This window comes from Schistosoma mansoni, chromosome W, assembly GCF_000237925.1.
Source record: "Schistosoma mansoni strain Puerto Rico chromosome W, complete genome".
Taxonomy (NCBI): domain Eukaryota; kingdom Metazoa; phylum Platyhelminthes; class Trematoda; order Strigeidida; family Schistosomatidae; genus Schistosoma; species Schistosoma mansoni.
In genome coordinates this window covers 19,713,172-19,731,307 of record NC_031502.1, presented here as the reverse complement: position 1 = coordinate 19,731,307, position 18,136 = coordinate 19,713,172, and the positions used below count along the sequence as shown (strand labels likewise).

The 18,136-nt window shown below is 36.4% G+C and overlaps 1 protein-coding gene across 1 annotated transcript in view; it reads left to right on the top strand.

Moving 5' to 3' along the window:
- Nucleotides 1–884: 884 nt before the first annotated feature.
- Smp_148200 (putative junctophilin) overlaps nucleotides 885–18,136 on the top strand; it is a gene marked incomplete at both ends in the record, with an annotated part of 35,479 nt that continues 18,227 nt past the window's right edge. The window contains 8 exon segments of the mRNA XM_018788902.1: nucleotides 885–1,085; nucleotides 1,090–1,270; nucleotides 9,540–9,944; nucleotides 10,119–10,376; nucleotides 10,473–10,554; nucleotides 13,771–13,889; nucleotides 17,148–17,660; nucleotides 17,874–17,972. Coding sequence (XP_018654398.1) covers nucleotides 885–1,085; nucleotides 1,090–1,270; nucleotides 9,540–9,944; nucleotides 10,119–10,376; nucleotides 10,473–10,554; nucleotides 13,771–13,889; nucleotides 17,148–17,660; nucleotides 17,874–17,972 — 1,858 coding nt within the window.

The window sequence follows — 18,136 nt, the reverse complement described above, 5'->3', positions numbered from 1 at the left end:
GATGCTATGAACTTTTGTTCCTCCTTCTAGACAGCACTTTTTGAGCTTCTTATTATGGCATCTATTCAACAAATATTTATAGGTATAGAGTTCATATCTTAAGGTGAACGTAAAACCCTCATATAAGTGTCTATTACTTCAGCTGATACAGATTAAAAGTAACACTGAACTTTTAGAATAAAGTAGCTTTTGAAATCAATTTTTACGTCAAGGTCATCATATATCTTGATAATTGAATTTCCATCATTTCTATCTAATTAGTACTTTTAGGTAAAATAATTCCAACTGATAATTAAAAATACATTGTCGAAATGGATTTCTTTATGCTTAATATTCATCTTTCTGTCTCCTTCATTCTCTTATTCTGTTTCTTATCTTTCTTATAAACTAATTGAATAATCAGAAGGGGTTTCGTTGTGTAGATTTCAGTATTTTCATAATTCAAAACATTAGTCAATTGAAGCTAGACCACCAAGGTAAACCTGGAAGTACTGGACGACCGTTTGGTCCCATTGTGAGACTTCTCAGCAGTGAGCATCCACAATCCTGACTCGAGAGATTCAAAACCAGGATGCGCACTACTGAGTAGTCGCACAATAGGACGAAACGGTTGTCCAGTGCTTCCAGGTTTTCTATGGTGGTCTAGCTTTAATCAACTCATGATCGTAACCACTGAAATTACTATAATATCCACAACAACCCCTTGTGATTTTGATATTTGTTTATAATTGTAGATTCAAATTGGAATATGCTTAAAAAACAAGATTAAATTCTCAATGTAGACCTTCGAAATCAACCATGATAGTATGCAAATGGATAATTGTTGATATCATTTACAAGAAAGCATAGATAGATAGATAGTATTTATAAAAAATTGTTACGCTATGGATACAGACGGTGGACGTTTTGATTTTAATGATGGTGGTACTTATATTGGTAATTGGTATCAAGGTTCAGCACATGGACTTGGTTTAGCCACAGGACCAAATGGTGTTGGTGAATATTCTGGTGAATGGAATTTAGGTTTTGAAACCATGTGGTGTATATTTATGGCCAAATGGAAATATGTACGCTGGTACATGGATTAAAGGAAAACGTCATGGTAATGGTATTCAAGTGAGAGGAAAATGGATTTATCAAGGTGAATTTAATTCAGGCACTTTTGGTCAGTATGGAGTTAAAACCTCAATGAATAGTCAAGCAAAATATGAAGGTAGTTGGAGTTTAAATCGATTTGAAGGTTTTGGAATTGAAACGTGCGCTGATGGAAGTATGTTATCATTTTTTGAGATTAAAATGTACTTAATATTCATTTAATCTGATACGAAAATATACTAAATCTAGATGAATGGAAGTCAGTTTGTTTTTCAAAAATGGGTTGGTAAGTTTTTTGATTATCAAGACGTTCTGTCTGATAGGAGTTTCATATTAGTTGATACTATGGAAAGGCTTACATCTGCAAACGTGAATGAAATTATACCGGTCCGAACAGTGTAATAATGATAACATGACTATGGCTACGACAGTGGGAGACGAGGATCTTGAACTCCTCACTGAAGACTGAACGTATGCCTACCTGGTAAGTGTCAGCTAGGGTAAAACCTGCATCTAAAATATCCTTCTGACCATCTCCAACCATCTGATATTCAGGTATAGTTTACGCAATCTCTAGTCACATAGACTAGTAGCCGCACTGCAACTATACCGATAGAATTGGATTCGAATGAAAATTCTAGACAAAAATGACATTTTACACTGCTCCGTAATCCATCAGTATATCTATTTTACAGGAGATCAGTCGCAGTCCTAATAGCTTAGTGTTAATGTCTCAGAATAAGTAACTCGATTAGTTGTACTCGATCGAATACACTATCAGTATCCTTGAGATTACTGGGACGATTTGTTGACTAGCGCCAATGAACACTAAGTACGTTATAACAAGTCACTAAGACCATTTACAACTTGATAAAATTCTAAAAACTAGAAAAACACAACGTCGTTTAAATTCACTTAGTATTGTTCGTTTGAACTTTCCCATTGATGATTAGGACTGCAACTGGTCAGTCTCTTAACATCAATGGGAAGATTCAAACAAGCAATACTAAGTGAATTTAAACTTCACCCCATTGCACAAGCAAGTGGCTATCAGGACTGAGTAGTTGAGTGGATAACGCGATGGCGTTTGAAGCGAAAGGTATTGGGTTCGAGTTCCTCGCAGAGTGAACATCAACTCTGAGATGCAGGTACATCCATATGACGAGTCCCAAATAGGACGAACCGCGCGTCAAGCTGGATTCCACTGTTAGCCACTATCCATCTTTGATTACATTAACGTCGTTTACTTCAACGCCCTGATTAATCAGTGAACATTCTGAATTATTTCATGTTATTTTTGTATAAAATGACTAAAGATATTTCTAATTCAAATACTCATTTAATTTCACTAAAATAGACAACTCAATGGTGGTATTATGAACCTACGGTTGAATTACTTACTTACGCCTGTTACTCCCAATGGAGCATAGACAGCCGACCAGCATCCTCCAACACACTCTGTCCTAAGCCTTCCTTTCTAGTTCTATCCAACTTTTGTTCATTCTTCTAATATCTGTCTCCATTTCTCGAAGTATTGTGTTCTTTGGTCTTCCTCTTTTCCTTTGGCCTTCAGGATTCCATGTGAGGTCTTGTCTTGTGACGCAGTTGGGTGTTTTCCTCAATGTGTGTCCTATCCACTTCCAGTGCTTCTTCCTGATTTCTTCTTCCACTGCATGGAATCTGGTTTGTTCTCTCCCACATTAGGTTGTTGCTGATAATATCTGGCCAACAGTTCGAAGTATTTTTTGTAGACAACTGTTAATAAACACCTGTATCTTCTGGATGATAGCTTTCGTAGTTCTCCACGTCTCCGCCCCATACAGTAAAACTGTGTTGACATTTGTATTGAAAATTCTAACCTTGGTGTTGGTTGACAATTGTTTTGAGTTCAGATGTACTTCAGTTGTAAATATGCTGCTCTTGCTTTGCCGATCCTCGCCCTCACATCTGCATGTGATCCACCGTGTTCATCAATGATGCTGCCCAGATATGTAAAGGTTTCCACATCCTCCAAAGCTTCTCCATCAAGTGTAATTTGATTGATGCATGTTGTATTGTATCAGAGAATCTTGCTTTTCCTTTTGTTTATATTGAGACCTACTGCTGCTGAGGCTGCTGCTACCTACGGTTGAATAAGACTATAAATTTCAACTACTCACGGTCTCAAACATTGAGAAAACTTAGTAAACATATTTCATTTTCAGATCACTCTCACCATAGATAGGAGTTAGTTAACAGATCATTTCTAGATTGTCTATGTTACATAAATCTTGGAATATTATGATTGATCTTTTTTCCAAGAATTCCCTCGAAGTAAACTATAGTGAATAACTTTTTTTCTGAACTATCCCTAGCTCTGTCTAAAGATACTTCTTGAGGGATGCGTAAAAGAAATTGAATTAAGTGTAAAGTCTTTACTAACCACAAAGCCACAAAGACGATGGCTAAAGACTGAGCATAGATACTCCAACAGATCGTAATATCGACGGTAATATTCTGTACAATAAAGTGAGGTATGATACTTTTAGATCTAAAGTATTCTAACAAGAAGGTAATATCTCTGCAAATTCTGGCTATCTGAAAGAGACTAATTATTATCATTAAACCTCTGTACGGTCAAAAGTTTGACTCCACCTTTAGATCATGAGTTTGCTATTTTTGGTTATAACACCATGAAACCGGCTAAACTGACATAGTTAGAACTAAGTTAACATGTATTCCAGCCAAAGAACCTATGCAAGCCCAACTACCACGTTAAGTTAACAGTCACGGTGGAAAAGTAAGCAAACCAATAATCACCTGATCATTAGTGGCTAGTTATTAGATAAATGTCGCAAAGTTTTAACAAGAAGCTTCGACTCATTGAATCAAATATATTTTGAGCATTATGATTATTCAAACTTGAAGAATAATATTGTTAATGAAGTGACGGGTTATTTCAATGTATAGTCTGATAAATTAAGCGAATATTCTCTCATTTACATACAATTATAATGACTTCACTTCATTAAATCAAGTCATACTCACTGCCTTCTCGTGGCATCACTGTTGTTTACGAAATTGAGAGGACGATAGCGAACGTCCGGAGATTTAACCGGGTTGGTGGACACAGCGCGTCCACCTATGGGAGTTGGAAAACCCTGATTCCGAACCAATGGTGCATATGGGCTGGCTCCAGTATCCTGAGGGAACAAATGGCATATAAATCAATCGTTGGTCACCGGCTACCATGGGACTGCATCTCCTCACGATGCTCCACTGCTTTGTGAATCAGACCTTTAGGTCAAAGGCTTCAGGTGTGACCTTCTAGGAGAACCACCTGCTTCTGTTTGAGCGCCCGGGAAGCATCACAGTCCTCACACAAATCGAATGAGATTTGTGCGGCACATATGTATCTGGTGCTTCCTTGTACCAATATTTATGTGTTTAAATAAATATTAATAAGTATATTAATCAGTCACCTAGGTAACCGTTATAACATAAATATCAACGGTATTTGTGATCAGAAAGCAACAAGAAGCGGCAACCACAGTTTATTAGCGGATAGCGCAGGTTAAAAATCTATAAGAGCACTAAGCGAATTTGAAGCATAGAGACGAATATTTGTATGTGAGTAAATACAGAGGCAAATTTATAGTCACATCGCTTAAGGGAACCGGGGCAGGGGCAAAGCAAAGGAGAATAATAGGATTTGAGTACATATATACATGGGGGAGGATGACGAATCATCGAGTGACATTTAAGCGATCAACATTTCAGCTAATCGAGTGGTCGTTACAGTACAACGATATAGACTAGTTGCTACTATTCGAATACTATAATCTGTTAAGTAAGTTAATAAAAGGGCATAACCAAAATTAACCATGATCAAAATTGGACGTAGGATAGTTGCTATACCATAATTATAATATTACTATGTTTACAGTTGCAATCATGACTCGATTTATGATAGACCATCATTGAAAACCTGGAAGCACTGAATGGCTGTTCCGTCTTAGTATGAGACTCATCAGGAGTGCACATTCACGATCCCGTATACGTGAACATAACGCAAAACATTCAATCTTGGGCTCAAACACTTAGTGTTTAGACAACTGAGCTGGCATCCAACGGTGTTAATGTCTAACTCCGATTGATCCATGGCCTTGTGCAACACCTCACCAATTGTCTGAGGTGAATAACTGTCACATATCCAACACCAATTAAAGTCCTATGGTTACGGCTTCTTACTAGAACTTCAGGAGATACATCTTGAAGCTAGTCATTATTGAGCACAACATTGTTATCAGTATGGAAATTTGTGGAGATTGTTCCAAACTAGGACAAAATGGCTGTCCAGTGCTTCCAGATTTTCATTGATGGTCTAGCTTCAATGGACTCATGAATTCAATTGTTAAAATACTACTATCTTCACAAAACCTCATACTTATACCTTTAGTATGTGTTAAGAATATTGTGAGAAATAACTATAAAGTTAGAAGAGGATTTGTGGCGATTTCAGCATTTTTCATAGTTGAAATCATGAGTCAATTGAAGCTAGACCACAATGGAAAACCTGGAAGCACTGGACGGTCGTTTTGTTCTATTATGGGACTCCTCAGCAGTGCACATCCACGATCCAGCACTCGTGAGATTCGAACCCAGGACCTAAAGTTATGTAATCTAAGAATTGATTATATAATTAAGCTGTAAGGAAGAATTTACACACGAGAAGACATGAGAAGAATGAACAAAAATTGAATAAAACTAGAAAGGAAGGGCGAGGACAAGGTGGGTTGGCTGCCTATGCTCCATTGGGAGTAACAGGCGTAAGTAAGTAACTAAGAATTCATACACAGAAGATATATATAAACATAATCACAAATATTACAAGCAAGAGCATTCTCATTGTTTTCTTTAGGGAATTTGTTAATTCACACTCCCATCAACATACGCTATCTTATTAAGTATCAATCTTTAAACATTGTTTATGAGAGGAATAATTAGTTCAAAATGTAACATATCGATTGATATACATCGATACATAAACAATCACTCAATAACATTTAAGTAAATGCCTAAATACAAAGCATGATTGTTTTTCAATAACTGACAGTTACGAGTTGTACAGTGGATTGGAATTTAAACAGGATAATAAGTAACTGATAAGAATCTCTGGTGAAACTATAATTTATGGACGACTTTTGAATGACGTTAAAGTGACCTTGAGAATGTTCACCTACAAACTAGGACCATATCAGGATTAGAAACCAGTGTAAGGAATTACAATTATGATTTACAGTTGATGGTTGGGGTTAGGAATTAGATTTAGGGTTTTTATCAAGAAATGCTTTCAACTAAAATCCCAAAATGTTCTTTCACCAAATGGAAGGATGAATTTCGCACGAAAAATCCAAGACCTGTTATCCTAAATTTAATTGATTCATCCGTAAACTATAGTCTCGCCAAATCTCTGAGTCAGTAATGAATTGGTTAGTAGTCCTCAGTTCCAATTTACATTTTGGTACCAATGCTCATAAGTTGTCTTAAGGCCAAGGGCTAAGTGGGAAGTTAGAGCAATGTACACTATTATATGAAGCTAATTATATATGTTGTCAAGGTCTTGGATTTTACATCTGAGAGGAATACGTATGTATCGATGACTTATATACAATGGGCTATGGTTGATAGGTACAGCTTCTTATTCATTGTAAGTCATTGTAATTCACAAACGAAGTTTGACTTCAATATAAGAAGCAGGCATATATGCATCTGATGGAATAACACCAGAAAATAGAGAAAATATTACAAAGTGATTGAAAGCAAACATGTAAACCATTAAATAACACCTCAGTTGCCTCTGAAGATTAAGTTCCCACCACCTGTCAACTAACTTCAAAGTGAGAATCATCAATACGAACGTCAAGACCTACTATACGGAGCTGAAATGTGGAGAACTACTACATCAATCGTCAAGAAGGTACAAGTATTTATAAACAGTTGTCTACGCAAAATGCTCAACATTCAATGGCCGGATACTATCAGCAACAACGTTTTATGGGAGAGGACAAACCAGCTTCCAGCTGAAAAGGAAATTAGGAAAAGACGTTGGAAGTGGATCGGACATACATTACGGAAATCACCAAACTGCATCACGAGGCAATCCTTAACTTGGAATCCGGAAGGGAAGTGCAAAAGAAGAAAGTCAAAGAACACATTACTCCGGGAAAAAGAAATAGATATGAAAAGGATGAATGGTAACTGGAAGGAACTTGAAAGGATTGTTTGTGACAGGGTTGGATGAAGAATGCTAGTGAGCGGCCTATGCTCCTCTACGAGGGGTAACAGGCGTAAGTAAGTAAGTACCAGACCTGAAGGCTCTGCGGTCGGTTGTTGCTAAGGTCATAGATGAGCACTGATGATGAATTATAAAAACTGGAACAAAACAACTGGCCAATGTTTACTAGTTTTTTAATAGTTACACAACTAAAATCGATTCATGTTATAAACTAAGATTATATAATCCAGTAATCTTGAATAATCACCAAAATTTGAATCTAATAAACATAAATGATTTGTGAGTCATTGAAGCTAGACCACCATGGAAAACCTGACTCATGATTTCAACTATGAAAATGCTAAATTCTCCACAAAATCCCTTCTGATCTATAATCATATGCTCACTGGTGACTGACTGTAAGAAATGTTTCCTTGACTTCTAGTGGGAAGCAGTGACCAGTGGATTTCAAACCACATCTGTTATGAGATATCAACTCACTGAAGACAATTGGTGAACGGTTGCTCAAAATCGTGGATTGATTGAAGTTAGACATTAACACCGTTGGATGCCGGCCAGCTCAGTGGTCTATCGATTAATTGCTCTGGTGCGAAACTGGTAGGTCCAGGGTTCGAATCCCGCGAGGCAAAATCATGGACACGTACTGCTGAGGAGTCCCACAATAGGACAAAACGGCCGTCCAGTGCTTCCAGGTTTTCTATGGTGTCTAACTTAAATTGACTCATGATTTCAACTATGAAAATACTAAATTCTCCACAAAACCCTTTCTGATCTTTAAATGATTTAAACCGTCTCATCTTTTTTTAAAAAAAGGAAAATGTTATTCAATAATAAAGATTTTTCTTATTTCACTTATTTGCATTGAGAAATTTGAATCTAACTAGGTCAACTTTTCACCTTGAACTTGATTGGTGGTTAATATGTATCAAAAAAATATGCCGCTTCACTTGTTGCTAATGGAGAGAAATATATTTTTTAAAATGACTGTGACCAATACTCAAACATATAAAATCAATTGATAAATGCTTTTAGTTGGAATAATTAAAGAATAAAGATTGTTATATAGTTGAGATCATGAGTCGATTGAAGCTAGACAACCATGGAAAACCTGGAAGCACTGGACAGCAGTTTCATTCTATTGTGAGAGTTCTCAGCAGTACGCGTCCATGATTTCGCCTCGCGGGATTCGAACCCAGGACCTACCAGTCTTGGTGAACGGTCACTCTGATAATAAAATGTGGATTATCAGGGTAGTGCCTCTTCCATCCATATAGAATGATGAAGTCTAGTAGGCCCTTTTGGAGAAGAGTGCTACATCGAAGCACGGCATAACTACCGGAGAGGGATAGCTATTTCTGCACTGCTTACGCTGAACCATTACATAAAACTGACAACACATTTTTTTGTCTTTTTGTTTTTGTTTGGGCAGACTCATATTTTTACCACTCTTTTGAACCCTCAATAGTTAAGCAATGACTCTATGTTACATTCATACTCATTCTCGGGTATTGATAGAGTGGTTGATAAGGTCGATCTTCACCACATGCGATTAACCGCTCACGTTAGTTCATGGAAACAGTTCCATGATCCAGGAGGCACGACGAGGTCGTATGAGTCGGATTTCGCCTCCCACCAGGGTAGTAATAAGTTTATCACTGTCTCTTTTTGAATACATAGATCCGGTTTAAGTTGTTTTTTTAATTGCGATCGCTTCAGCAAACCGGAGAGCAGCCATACTTCTTTATTTGCTAATAATTTTGAAAGCATAAAAGCACGAATTATTTTTATAGTTGATAATTCCCAATTATTGCTAGAATTTAGTCCACCAGGATGTTTGGTACGTGAGTGGTTGCGCCACAGGATTGGGCTGTACTGCTCGGATTGTAGTGTTGAATCCTATATAGTATCTCATTCTCCTATAGGGCGGGATTGAGCTATACTGCTTGGGTTAAGCCTAGGCAGTGTCTGGCTCTCTTGTTCAACGGGATCAAGCTGTACTGTTTGGGTTCCTACGTGAAAGTCTGGATGGTATCTGGTTATCCTGAAAACCAGTGCAAGATTACCCTGGCCCATAAGGGTATATTATATAACTGAAACTGTCAATATAATTGATAGAATTCTTTTATTTGTTTATATTCCTGATGCTCTTTTTTCCCTACTCTCATAGGTATTTATGCTGGTGCTTGGTCAAAAGGATTTCGTCATGGTCTAGGTGTACGTAAATCATTTATTAGTTATAAGACAAATACATCGGATCATTTACCAAATACAACCATGAATACTGAAACTATAACAACTATTCCTACCACAGGAACAACAACGGCGACAACGCCAATACCCACTTCACAAATAGAATCTATGCATGACTTTGATCTCAATAGTAATCACAATATTGATCAAATGAGAAAAATTCATTTGACTAATCAATCACCTAAATTAAATGATAAACATTATAGTAGTTCTATTATTAATTTACCATTAAAAGAATCTATTCCAGTGAGTCGTAAAGCTGTCATTGGTAGAGCTATTATGCGACGATTAAAAAAACAACATTCTGCTATTGAATTAGGACGTTCAATCAATACTACTACTAATACTACTTATATTACTACTAATACTACTAATACTACTACTAATACTACTACTAATACTACTACTACTACCACTACTACCACTACTACTACTACTAATACTACTAATAATACTAATCCATTGACTAATCTAAATGATACCATGACAAATAAAGAACAAATACAACAAAAAGAAACCAATAATTCAATATCCAATCAACAAAATATTGATTATATTATTGATTATCAATCAGATCATCATCATAATCATAATAATAATCAATTGATTAGTGTAATAGAAATCTATTCAGGGGAATGGTTTCAAGATCAACGTTCCGGGTATGGTATAGCTGAACGTTCTAATGGTTTTATTTATATTGGTGAATGGATACGTAATCAAAAACATGGTTATGGTATTTTAATTAATCCAAATGGTACAAAAGATGAAGGACAATTTCATGCAAATAATTTAATACATAAAATTAATCGTAAAAATAAATTACATTTAATACGTCAAACTAAATTAAAAGAATGTGTTGAAGATGCATTAATAAGGGCTGAATTAGCTGCGAAACAAGCTAAATTAATAGCATTAGAAGAAGCAAAAGAATAGTAAGTATTGAATCATTTGAATGAATTTAATCAATTATTTACTTAGTTACTTACGTTTGTTACCTTCAATCGAGCATTCGCCGCCGATTAGCATTCTCCAAGACACTCTGCTCTGAGTATTCCTTTCGAGTTCTATTCAGTTGTTGTTCATTTTTGTCATGCTTTTGTCTGTTTTAAACAATGATATTTGGTTGCTAACAGTAGAATTCAGGATGTGCGTTTCGTCCTATTTTAGACTCGTCAGCTGGATGTATCTATCGTATACAATATATTAATGAAAAGAGACTGATCAATTACAGTCCTAAACGTCAATGGGAAGATTCAAACAATTAATATCAAATGAATGTTTTTGTTTTGTTAACTTACTTACTTACTCCTGTTACCTTCAATAGAGCATAGGCCGCCGACTAGCATTCTCCGAACCACTCTGTCCTGAGTCTCCCATTATAGTTCTATCCAACTTTTGTTCATTCTTCTCATGTCTGTCTCCATTTCTTAGTGTAATGTGTTCTTTGCTATTCCTCTTTTCCTTTGGCCTTCAAAATTCCATGTGAGGGCTTGCCTTGTGACGCAGTTGACCGCTTTCCTCAATGTGTATCCTATGCAATTCCAGCATTCAATAAATAGACAATTTTATTTTACAATATTTTCGATACTATTGTTTATAGTATGTCAGAATGTTCACATAAGTAAAGTCCTTCAACTTCTAAGTTATTTGACATTCACATCATCTTTATGTCTTTCAAGTATCACCTTCACTTGAGGACTTTGAACATGGGGAACACAAACAAATGGGTATAGATTCATTCATGAATTCTGGTTTTTAATGATTTTTGAAGTTAACATCAATCTTACTTGGAGATTGATTTTTGAATAAGATTTTATCGAACAGGCAATTTTTTCAGAATATTTTCTTCTTACAAATATATTTTGGGAAAAAATCGATAAGATTTTCAACTGACTGATCATTGAATAAGGAAAGATTGATAGTGACTAGCAATGGAATCCAGGATGCGCTTTTCATCCTAATCAATTGCAGTCGTAAACATCAATGGGAGGATTCAAGTAAACAATACCAAGTAGATTTCAACTTCATCCCATTGTACAAGAAGGTGGCCATCACGATTCAGTAGCTAAGTGGATCACACGATGGGATTTGGAGCGAACAGGACTGGGTTCGAGTCTCAGAGTGAACATCAACTCTGAGATGCAGGTACATCCATCTGACGAGTCCCAAATACGATGGAACGCAAGGCCTGGATTCCATCATTAGCCACTACCCATGTTTGCTTATAATGCTTGTGAATTAAGGCAATATCGAGGCAATACACACAATATGCACATGTACTAATAAGTGATTGATCTATTGCAGTCCTAAACATCATTGGGAAGGTTCAAGTAAACAATACGAACTGACTGATTACTAAATAGTTCACAATGCTTTAGTAAATTTTCATCAATCAGTTATTTCACAGACAATATCAACCTCAATACAAAGTAATAAAAAACGTACCTCTGAACATTATCCTCCCTGGCTTCCTAAAGGATTACATAAGTCAGTCAATAGCTCAATCTTGGAGTATCTAACTAATTCTAGTCACTTCTCAGCGACAAGTTACTGTGGGAGACAACAAACCAGATTCAAGCGGATGAAGAAATCAGAAAGAAGCGCTGGAAGTGGGTAGGACACACATTGAGGAAATCACCCGATTTCGTCATAAGACAAGCCCTCACATGGAATCCTGAAGGCCAAAGGAGAAGAGGAAGACCAAAGAACACATTACTCCGAGAAATGTAGACAGAAATGAGGAGAATGAACAAAAGTTGAATAGAATTAGGAAGCAAGTGCGAGGACAGAGTGTGTTGGAGGATGCTGGTCGGCGGCCTATGCTCCATTGGGAGTAACAGGCGTAAGTAAGTAAGTAAGTAGGTAAGTCTAGTCACTTCACTTCAACAGAAACCTCCTTAAAAGTCATAAATATAGTCAAAAAGAGTCGGATAAAGAGAAATTCAAACGGAAAAATCTTATTTGTAATAAAGGAAAAAGTAATTTTCTTTCCTCACTATTGATTTCATACTTCTTCAATGACAAAATAGGTCACTTTCGTTATAAATACACAATTAATTGATGGTAATGTAGTGTGAGTTACTGATATCCACATAAGTAGTACATGATGATGGTCAGGCATTGAATGTATTTCAGTAGAAGATCGGTAAGGAGGGATCGGGAACGGCATGCAATCGGTACGAAAATGCATGAACAATTATAATCGGAGTTATGGACGGATATTTACAGAAGGAACAGTCAAGGTTGAGACAATCGATTGATAGTTTGCAAATTAACTGTTTACTGTATGGTTGTCAGATTTTATAGAGATAGTCTGTAATGTTCATGATAAAGTATATTCCATTGTCCGCACTCGTGTTCCTGTCCACTACAGTAAATGTATGAATAGTTAAACATATATGTCAACATTTCCACTTGTTCAGTGAAGGGATCTCTCTTCAACAAATTTATTATGAAGCTGTACTATCATATGTACATCTACCGGTTCACCTGCTCTTATGAAGTAAGGTACATTGGTCGTAGCCGGCTCTCGTTTTCAACTCAGACACGGGAACTTGTCTCAGTGTGGTTCTACAAGGGTGAGAGGAAAGCAATTAAGAGTTCTATACTTTTACTTCTAATCAACTGTAATCATTCTATTAATTCACAGTTTGATTTTAAGGTTGTACATAAAATTCGTCCAAACCTGCCTAGATTTCTTCGTATCCAACTCTTAAATATAGCCAAAGATCTTACCATCCATGAGCTCAAGCGAGAAGTATGCGTACAAAAGAAGTACTTCCTATCGTTATCGCTACCTAGGCCTTAATTCAGTCGTTAGTAACTTATTAAGTCTATTGTTACTATTCGTATTACGTAATCTAGTATTATAATTCTTCTCTTACGTCATCTTGGTTATTCCTTGTTCATACTTCTTCACGGAACTAGTACTTTAACAAACAAACGATTGTACAGCTTGACAATAAATTCATTGAAAACAGACCCCTTCGCTGAACTTCGTGTTTTTTAATGTTGAAATGGTGATGACCGGTCAATTTTCGTTTGTATATGACACCCTGGTTTTCAGGATTCAATGCAAGTACGCTACCTGTGATGAATATTTATCATTCATAGCATCATTATTATTGTTTTACTAACTTATGTTTTAGTGCATTGAAAGCTCGTAAAGCAGCTGATTTAGCTATATCTATTATACAGAAAGCATTACATTTATCTAATCAAGCAAGAGAATTAGCTTATCAATTAGAACCACAATTTCATCAACCAGGTAAACTATGAATTCTATAGTGTAATTGTTATATAATATTGATTTATTATTTATTTATAATCAGAACTGCCCCCAAATGCCTTGGTATGGCCGAGAGTGGGGAGAATCCTCTCTCCCTCTCCAAATACTCTCACATGGACACGCGTATACAGCCTCTGCCAGGGAAGTCCTACTCACTGCTTTCTCGTGCGCGCGGATGTTGTTTACGAAATTGAGAGGACGAAAAGCGAACGTTCGGCGCTTTAACCGGGTTGGTGGACACGGAAAGTCCACTCAGTGGAGTTGGGAAACCCTGATTCTAAACCAATGATGTACATGGGCTCCAGCATCCTGAAGGAACAAATGGCGTATGAACCAACTGTTGGTCACCGGCTACCATGGGACTGCATCGCCTCACAATGCCCCACTGCCTCGTGGATCAGACCTTTAGGTCGAAGGCTCCGGGTGTGGTCCCCTAAAAAAACCGCCTGCTTCAGTTCGGGCACCTGAGCAGTATCACAGCCCTCACACAAATTGAATGAGATTTGTGTGCCGCATATGTATCTGGTACCCGTTTGTCCAATATTTATGTGTATAAATAAATAAATAATATATTCAGAACTATATCTTTACATCATTTAAGGTGTCGGCACGATTGACTATGATTCTAGGAGTTAATGTTGGAAGCATTTGACTTGTAATCAATTACTCATTGATTTCAAACCCCATTTCAGATATTATATCGTCTAGACAGCTGGTTATTAGATTTTTGATGTATCTATGGTGGAAGTAAATCGTGATTGATCACTGAGTGCCTCTGCTTTTTGTCATAATATACCTCGTTTTGGTCATATAGTGTTCTTGATAGTTGGTCAACTAGTTGAGTACAAGCTTGTCATATGAGTAAATAACAAGTGCATCTTCAAAACATCAGATGTTGTACGAAAGTAATATGCTAAGGTTAGGTACATAAACTTATCTTTGGCAAATGAATTACAGTATGATATTACATATTTTTAGTGACCCTTTATCTGACTCCAAGTAGATCGTATGATTATCATCTAAATACACATGTAGGCTATCCTCGTATATTTCATTGACATCGAATATGAGAACAGAAGTTTTGATTATAATATATATTTTGTACATTCACTGATCTGGACAGGAAATGAGAGTGATGAATCGAATAGAAGAGAGCAAAGCGAAATGACGCGTGGTGGAGAAGACGTGTTAGCCAACTCTTTTTAATCAAGCGTTAATCAATATTTATGGTCACAAACATGTGATGAGTAGGATCAGAAGTGTACACATATATACTCTCATTTAAAGACAGTCAAGGTTGATAAGTGAATAATTAACAAGATCAAAGCATGACCCAGGAAGAATAAATAGAATCGCTTGTCCAGAAGTCAGAATGAGTTATATGGACTTAACATAGTAATCGACATTACAAGTTAGATTTACTAACACTTCATTTGGTACTTGTCCAAATGTCAGTGATGTTGAATAGTTTAAGGATTTAAGTTAATTAATAACTGAATAAAAGTAAATCCTGGATTTCCATGTTAGTTACTACATAAAATCTAATCAACTTGTAAGTGTAAGCAAATGATTCAAGGTTCATTCTATGAGTTCGAGATGGCAACTAAGAAATTTAAAAAAAAATTCATTTCTGAATAATAAACAACAACAAGATTTTCATAGTTGAGATCATGAGTCAATTGAAGTTAGACCATCATGGAAAACCTGAAAACACTAGGCGGCCGTTTCGTCTTATTGTGGGACTCCTCAGCAGTGCGCATCCACGATCTCGCACGTGGGATTCGAACTCAGGATGTTCGGTCTTACGTACGTACGCTTAACTTCCAGACCATTGAGCCAGTATCCAACGGTGTAAATGATGTCTAACTTTAACCAACACATGAAATCGCGCGATCATCTTTCATTGTCTGACATGGATTAACTTCACTGGTCACGGTTGATCGAAGTAAGACACTAACACTGTTAGATGCCGGATCAGTGGTCTGAAGGTTGAGTGTTCACGCATGAGTATGAAAGTCCTGGGTTCAAATCTCACGTGCGAGATCGTAGATGCCCATTGTTGAGGAGTCCCGTACTAGGACGAAGTGTCCGTTTCATTGTCGCATAAAACATCATCCCAGATACTTGATTAAACAGAAGTTTTTATAACATTTTGTATTGAATTATAATGTCCTACTGTATGAAAGCATTTAATATTGAATAAAGTGATGAATATTTTATGGACTCGGTAAGCAACTAGACTGTGTTATCAAACGCCATAAAAAGAAGTGTATTCAAGTGGGTAATATATATTACCCTTTGAAGTTTTAGTGTCAATACTGACAATAGGATGTAGGTACCACCAGTTGACGAGTTCTAAACAGAACGAAACATGAGACTTAGATGGCACTACTAGATACTAAATAAAATCTTGTTGAAATCTCTTCAGTATCAGTAATATTCCTTTATTTCAACAGTTCAGCTCAAAAGTGTTTATATACATTGTCGGTTAATCAGTCAGCTACAATGTAGGACCAGGCACATATATGCATCGGTTCAAGTCGCCACACCTCATTAGAACAACAAGGTGATGTATAAAGGAAAGGTTGTGTATAAGGATATAGTACAGGAAAAAAGAATTAGTTCATAGAAAGAAAGATATAAAGCCATTTTAATCTCATGGTTTAAGGGAGGACAAAGGGTGTATACACCAACGCCACTGTTATCGATTCTGAGCATGTCACTTAGAGTCTCCAATCATTGGTTACGATAGTCACGCAGACCCCAATCAAGTAGTGTGCATCTACCAACATGGCTCAGACTAGACGTTAGTGAGTTCAAGGACTGATGCCATGTTTTAGTTTGGTCACCCCTAACTTTCTTCCAATCGTCTCCAACACTAATCATCATTGTACGTCTTGGTAATCAGTATTCAGGTTATACACATTGAAAGTTGAACAAAAGAGTTAGATTCAAAGAAACTGATAAAACATTTTACAGAAAACCCAGAACATGAACACTAGCGTACCTGCATGTACCTCCATCCCAGAATTGATATTCACTCTGGGGCTGAAATCCAGTACCGTTCGCTTCAAGCGCTATCCACGAGACGCGCGTCTTGGATTCCACTGCTAACATTTTACAGAAAACCTAGAACATAATCACTAGCGTATCTCATTATTTTTCATACTTGCCATCGAACGCTTCTGTTGAATATGGTTCAAACTTTCAACATTTTTTAAAATTTTTTTTAAAAAGGAATTGAATGGAGAAGGAAGTGTCAATATGATATCAATGTCAATGACAATCTGAACGAAATAAAATCTTCAAGATTGTATTCATCCAATTCCAATTTAAATATTTCTACGGATTGTATACCAACTTCTTCCAATTTACCCATTCCTCAATCATCTTACTCTTCTTCTCCAGCATTAGTAACAGATCTAACATCTCATTTATCTGAATATCAAACAAGTCATCCACTTATACATGATCGTTTAAAACGACAATATCCACAACAACAATTACAACCATATCCATTGATAAAACCTTCTACAAATTCATTAACAAATATACAAGATTTAAAGCAACGACAACGACAACAACAACAGGGACACTCTCAGAAACGACGTAAATTCTTTCGTAAATTCTTATCACGTGACTCTACACCGAATTCAATGGATCGAGTAGATGAATCGCCCATGGATGTATTTGAATGTTTTGCCAACTTGAATAGTCCACGTTTACATCAATCTGTAAAACCGATAGCAAGTAGTAATGGATTACTGCCACCATCGTCATCATCATCATTAACACCACCACCACCACCACCAACAACAACAACAATAACTGATCAATTTATTCGTCCATTCTCGGCACCTCATAAAACATTCATGAATGAAACATTATCAAATGTTGAAAAACATGTTCCAAGTATAACACGAAGTTATTCACCTAGTGATAGAATAATATCCCCATTAAAAGAAGTTTCTAATGAAGATGTAGAATTGAAAGGTATATCAATGGAAAGAAATATTGAAATGTTAACTAAACAAATGAGTTCATCAACTGGTGATATAATAGGTATGTGTAAAACGACGATGGATCCTTATATAAATAATTTGGTAAGTAATTATTGTTGATTCAAAATAGTTTAGGGGATCTTTTTTTCGGTAGGAAGTGGGGGTGGAACTATTTAGAAATTAGTATTCATGATGAGCTATGCATCTACTAACCCATAAGGCTGA